A 6,920-nucleotide genomic window follows, 5' to 3' on the forward strand; every position below is an offset into this window, starting at 1 on the left:
ATAGATCCAACGGTCCAAGGTGGAGTGGATAAGATCCATTGGAGCATGCTATGCTATGCTATAGCAGCACATTATAATTATAAAGTTATTCGATATATTCTATAGATATCTATATCTATATGTGAATGGTGTCCTGTTGCTTGAGATTCGCCGCCGACCTTTACTCTACATGTTCGTCAAATTAAATTATAATATATATATATATATATATAAATAATTTGTGACTAAAATAAATAGGACTTTGAAACAAAGCCAACTCCTCCTTTTGCTTCTTACACAGACATCGATCGATCTCTGTTTCAGCTTTTGATGGGTCTCCATTATTTCTTAATATTTGCAAAGCACAACGTTGGTAACATCATTAACATTTCCAAATACCATTCAGTTTGATTTGTTACGTAGACCAAGACATATACCATAATAGCAAGGTTTGTGCACACATACATAGTCTCTTTATTTTCCGGTAGCTGCCAGCTGCGTGAGATCATCAAGTCAATGGTACCGATCTGATAGAAGAAAAAACAGGCAAAATTAAGCTGGAATTCGTTTTCCTAAAGGAAAGGGGTTGAGTGAGTTAGCTAGGGTGATATATTTGAATCTGATGGAGAGGAATTACAGTGGTGGTGGTGTTGGTAGAGCAGTAGGGAGCTATCCATATGAGAACGCTGTGATGATGACAAGAGACCCGAAGCCCAGGTTAAGGTGGACGCCTGATCTGCACGAACGATTTGTTGATGCTGTCACTAAACTTGGTGGCCCTGACAGTATGTTATTTTACCACTCAACTCTTTTCTTCTTCCTTTATATTTATTTATGTTTAATGTTCTTCAATTTTGAGCAGTGGTAATTGGTTAAGCAGACCATAGGAACATATTGATCTTCTAAATTATAGCTATAGTTTGAGATGCCATTGATTTTGTTATGTTTGACAAAAATTATCAACTTCTCTACTCTAGTCCATTTCCTCCAATTCATCGAAATATGTTTCAATGGAGAATCTTACTTATTTTGAACATTGTGCTGGGATGATTTTTTTTTTTTTTTTTTAAAGCTTAATAAATAAATATATAGCTTGTGTCCGATGCTTCTTTTTGCAATGGACACATGTCTGAATCATGTCGTATCTAATGTAAAAAGGCACTGGACACAAATTTCACCCAATAAATAATTAGTTGACTTACATTATAAATTGAATTATAGGGAATGAGCAAGATGTAACAAGTAGTTTTTATTTTTGGGAAAAATCATGTAGTGAGACGTAATTGTTATTTACTTGAATTGAGTTATGAGAAAGAACCAATTGTTGTCTCCAACATCCAACTTGTTGGGTACTTTCTTTGAATAATCATTAGGTACTAGTTTTACAATAACATGATACTCTTTCATCACACACAAATGGGATCCTACCATAAATTTCATCATAAATTTCATTAATGAAATCTACTATTATGTGAGAAAATGAAGTGTCATTTTGTTGTAGTACTGAATAATTACTCATATTATTGCTGCTTACAAGTTCACAACCTTTCACAACTTAGAAGTGAATTAACCAATCCAATTCTCATGCAGTTAACTCATCAAAAACCAGCAATTTACATTTGCACTTTCTGTTAGAAAATCGATTGTATAGTCTCATTTCACTGTGCCAAAATGAGGTTTTAGCACTTTCTATATTGCTCGATAATTTAGAGAGCATTTTTTTTTTTAATTTTTAATTTTTATATTTTATTTTCAGAAGCAACTCCCAAGTCTGTATTGAGGCTGATGGGCTTGAAGGGCTTGACATTGTACCATCTGAAGAGCCATTTGCAGGTGATTATAAAATTTTCTTCTCTCCTAATTTTCTTTTCATTTGCATTTTGATTTGTGGAACACGAATGTAACATTAGGATGTAAATCAATATGCAGAAGTACAGACTTGGACAGCAAGCACGTAGTCAAAATACTGTAGAACAAAACAAAGCGGGCAATGGTGAGTCCATAAATATTTCACACGAATTCTTCCAATGCTTTCATAGGCAATAAAACTTTTAGCCAATAATTCTATCTTCATAGAACATAAATGATTTTTATTTTTGCTTTTAATGCTTGGTACTTTTTTATTGGAACTTTTCATGTTTTCATTTTCTTTATTTTTGTTTACAGCTTCAGAATTCTTCGTACTAACACATTACCCTTTCTAAATTTTAGGGGGCACATATGTACATTTCAGTAATTCTCCTGGGACTAGTACCAATTCTTCCAGAGATGATAATGAACAAGGGTATGAGAAACAATTAATTACATTTGTCGATTTTGTTGCTTTCTCAATTAAAAAAAAAAATGGTCATAACACACAGAGGTTTCATGATCTTGATCCATAAGACTTTATCAAAGGTAGAGTTTCTTTGACACACCCACACCCCCCCCCCCCCCCCCCCCCCCATTCTCAATCCAAGGAATTTCTAAAGAACAGTGAGAACATAGATTTGACCTTTTTGCATGTAAGTAAAACAATCAAAACATCCAGTACCTTCAAGCCGTCGTAGGGCATGAGCAAGTAGAAACAGAGCAAAAGAAGGTAAAGGTATTAATTTTTCAATTAACAAAAAATGGAACAGTGACAAATTGGAATAGTGCAGGCTGATTGTGATTGGTTAGGGTAGCAGACAAATCCCACACCACACCCTCACTTACCCAATATGTGTGGTTTGCGGTCCAGTGCAAGTATTTTGGGGTTTTCTCTTCAGGGGTGGGTTGGATTTAGCGGGCAATGGTAAGTATTTTGGCCAACTTGGGTTTCCTCTCCATGGGAGGGTTCAAGCGACTAATTTTGCTTAATAGAAATCATTTATTCCACTTTTTGTGTTCCTTCAATCACAACTGAAATGTATTTGATTTTTTCCTAATTCTATTAGTGATCTTGGAACAAAGTTATCTGAATTTAAACTTTGAGAATTCACAAATAAATTTAAACTCTCAATGTATATAAGACTTTTCATATAAAAAACTTGTCAAAAATAATTCTAGTAAATTGCAAATTGCTTCCCTTAAATAGGATAGTTGTAATGACCACGTTTAGTATAAAATATTACTACAATATTCTCTCTTCATTTATTCGTAGTGACATTGTACCCTTTTCATTAGTACTTCTATCAAATTAATAGAAAATTCAAGTTATTTTTAAGGGTAATACTAAGTTTGATCCAGCGTTTTGTGTGTGGGTCCCATGCACTATTCATGAGACCTACAAATCTCTTTTTTTAGCAAAATTTTCATTAAAAATGAGTTCTATGACACTATTCACACATTTAAAAATTATTTTACTACAGTGTTTTCAATTTTCAGTTTTCAGCAATAAGCAGTATCTAAATAGACCCTACATGTACAAACTGTTTTACAAAATTTTTACAAAATGTTGATGTAGCCAACCTCTTATTGGTTTTCATCTAAACCCACCATTAATATCACTTTTTCATATACCAATAATCATTCACCACATCAACAGTTTGTAAATTATTTTGTAAAATAGTTTGTACCTCTAGCATTATTCATTTTTTTAAATGTGCCTTGCCCACATATTAATGACATTAATACCCTTCAATAACAAATACATCACTTGCATAATGATCACATACACAAGTCCATTCAAATTGTGCATGTCATGTTTTTAATATTAGACATTATTAAGATCATTAACGTGTGGGTCTAGACACTTTTTATTAAAATAAAATAAAATGAAGTTTTCCATTAATTTGACTGAAAATACTAATGAATGAGGTAAAATGGTCATTACAGAAAGATAAGGGGAGACATTGCTAATTTTCTATTCCCTCCATCCCATTTTATTAGGCGTATTTTTAAAATTCAACTTTTAAGAAAACATTATTTTATGCATTGTCTTTTATATAAAAAGGTACAACTTTCCAAAATTATCCCATAATTTAAATTTTAGTGAGAGAGAGGTATTGATTTTTTCAATAAAGTAAGAGGTATGTTAGGAAATTTATTTATTGATAAATTTCAAAGATGACTTTATTTTGAGACATGATAGAATGGATTAGAGAATTAACAATTTAGGACATTGGGTGTATGTTTTAAACCAAAATGGGGACATTGCAACTTTCCTACACTTAAGTTTTTTTTAGAGATAATTACAACATACTACTAACCCTGTAGTTCGAACCCTTTCTTCCCTAAACTCCCAAATACTTTATTTATGGGGAGGTACCAATTCAGTTATAAGACTCGTGACATCATTCACTTAAGTTAAATAGGAAAAACTGTAATACTTGCCCAGTTAATTAATTGGTGACTTTCTGTCTTCCTTTTGTGCTTATCATTAGAGTTATTGATATCATAATTTGAAGCAAAAATTTATCCTGCTTCTTAGTTTCCACTACTCATTTCTAGAACTAGTATCATTTTAGATTCATCTTGTGAATTTCTTTCATTTTGCAAATTTTCACAAACCTTTTTTTTTTTGGAGTAAACTGTAATACTTATTAGAACACATATGAAAATAATAATAATAGTGTTTTAAACCAGGTTTATAATACATTACATAAAATTTTCACAAACTTGATACTAAGTAATTCTGTGAACATAACAGAGAAATCCCAATTGAGGAAGCACTTAAGTGTCAACTTGAAGTTCAGAAAAGATTACAAGATCAGCTTGAGGTATATCTACTGTGGATACTTTTGCTGTAACATTTTGATTAATCACTTGTGACAATTGCTTAATTATCACAAGTTTTGCTACTTCATGAACGAAATCTATGATTTCATATTGTTAAACGACCCATCATTGCCAATAGGTACAAAAGAAACTGCAGATGAGGATAGAGGCCCAAGGGAAGTACTTGCAGGCTATATTAGAGAAAGCCCAAAAGAGTCTCTCCCTAGATATCAATGGCCCAGGAAGCCTTGAAGCGGCCAGATCCCAATTAACGGACTTCAATTTGGCTCTATCGAATCTCATGGAGAATATGAATGAAGGAGAGAGGAAAGAAAACATGATAGAGATGAATGATATTTTCAAAAAGGCCAATAGTTCAGCAATCCAAATTTACCAAGAGGGAGGCAGAGAAGAAAATGAAGATGTTAAGCTCAAGATTGAAGGGGGTTTGATACAGTTTGACTTGAATACCAAAGGTAGTTACGATTTTTTTGCAGCAAATGGAGCTGAGTTGGAAACCAAGATGCTTTCCTATAGGAGATAAAATTGGATATATATTGTCTTTACACTTTTGACACACAATTCACCTTTTAGTACCTGCTTATATTTGTTTGCATCAAGTTAAATAATTATTCTCTCAAAAAAGAAAAAAAAGAAGAACAGAAGTGTGTTTGGATGAGCTTATTTTCATCTGTTTATTATGTAACAATACAATTGTAGTTTGATAAATTTGATACTTTTAAAAGATGTATGTTTTTTTTAAGGATGAAAATAAGCTCAACCAAACATTTACTTAATTATATGTATAATATATAACTTTCAGGGAATACCTATTTCATATTTTCTTTCGAATGTCTTTCATTTACTACACTTCAATAATCTGAGATTTCTATCCATCTTGAATTTTTGCTTTTCCTATTCTATAGCCTACACTTGTTGGGTATTACAAGATTTATTCCATAATTGAGGTGGTAACCTTAAGCAAACAATGAATAACAAGGACGTATATTTAATTGCATCCAATTAAAAACATCTTACAGAGTGATTATAGTTTGTTAAAAGTTATATTTTATTGTAATTTTCTTATTTTCTCTTCATATACGGTAGGTTTATGTATATGTATTTATTTATTATGGACATAACCGTGACAATGTCAAGCTACTAAGGCTCATTTAATGGCTATTGAAGAAGATGGTGGATGCAATGTATAAGACTAAATTACAAATCACCCCCTAAAGTTTGGAGTGATTTGCCCTTTAAAATTCCAAAATTTTAATTTGTTTCCAAAATGTTAGGTTTTGTTTGGATTTGCTCACATCCATTTATATTCATTAATGAGATGGATATTACATGCCACATATGACTGTTGGTCCAATGAAAACATGCAATGTCATGTAATTAATTGTGCCACATCAATTAAATTGCTTAGAAGAGCTTTTTTTAAAAAAAAAAAATTAAAATGATTATTTTAAAATCCAAAAATTGCATAAACAAATAAAATAAAATAGTTTAAATTTCACTTTAAACCCTATAGTTTTTGGTAGTCCAAATTAAACTTTATAGTTTTAAAAGGAGTTTGAAAAAAAAAGTTTTAAAATGTAACAAATTAAACCCTACAGTTAAAAGTTACCTCAAAAAAAAAAAAAAAAAAAAAAACTCCTACAATTAAAATTGGTCTAATACTGTTAACTATTAGAATTAGGTTATGTTTGGATTGGGCTGAAAACCCACGCCTGCGTCTGCGTTTTTCCCTTTTTTTTTTTTTTTTTTTTCACGCATTTGTGACTTGTGAGACTTGCGGCTACTGTTTATGCACTATTTAATGAACAATAGCCGTTGTGGGGCCAGAGAATTTGTGGTCCCGGCTCACTTTCCATTAGGGCCTAAGGCCCACGTTGAGGAGAGTAGTTGCCGAGGACAGGTAGCGAAAGTCCAAATGGCCTAGAGATGCAGTCGAGGATGACTCTGTCTTCGACATCCTAAGGCCCAAAAGGAAAGAACGACACGTCATCAAAGGCAGCCTCCAAAAAGCGCTCCCAAAAGAAAAGGTGAGTAGAATGAGACTCGCATAGGGGTACAGTGTGGGAGTGGTTCAAGGAAAAAACGTCACCTCCGCATTGAATGCGCTAACAAGCGTCCTAGCCACATTGATGGGAAAAGACCCCTGAACAGTGTGATTTCAGTTATTGCAACTAACAGAAAGTGAGGGGAGGCGGCTGATGGAACAGGCACTTGAGTAATTACCTGCCTGCTCAACAGAT

General features: G+C 32.8%; 1 protein-coding gene across 1 annotated transcript; it reads left to right on the forward strand.

The window, feature by feature from the left end:
- The first annotated feature begins 213 nt into the window (after window positions 1–213).
- LOC115969768 (myb family transcription factor PHL11) lies at window positions 214–5,289 on the forward strand. Its single transcript, XM_031089379.1, has 6 exons — window positions 214–764; window positions 1,736–1,812; window positions 1,909–1,972; window positions 2,191–2,263; window positions 4,592–4,661; window positions 4,799–5,289. Exons 1-6 carry the CDS (start codon window positions 602–604, stop codon window positions 5,201–5,203), a joined length of 852 nt encoding a protein of 283 aa, XP_030945239.1. The 5' UTR covers window positions 214–601; the 3' UTR covers window positions 5,204–5,289.
- The last annotated feature ends 1,631 nt before the right edge of the window (window positions 5,290–6,920 follow it).

Source organism: Quercus lobata, chromosome 12 (genome assembly GCF_001633185.2).
Source record: "Quercus lobata isolate SW786 chromosome 12, ValleyOak3.0 Primary Assembly, whole genome shotgun sequence".
Taxonomy (NCBI): domain Eukaryota; kingdom Viridiplantae; phylum Streptophyta; class Magnoliopsida; order Fagales; family Fagaceae; genus Quercus; species Quercus lobata.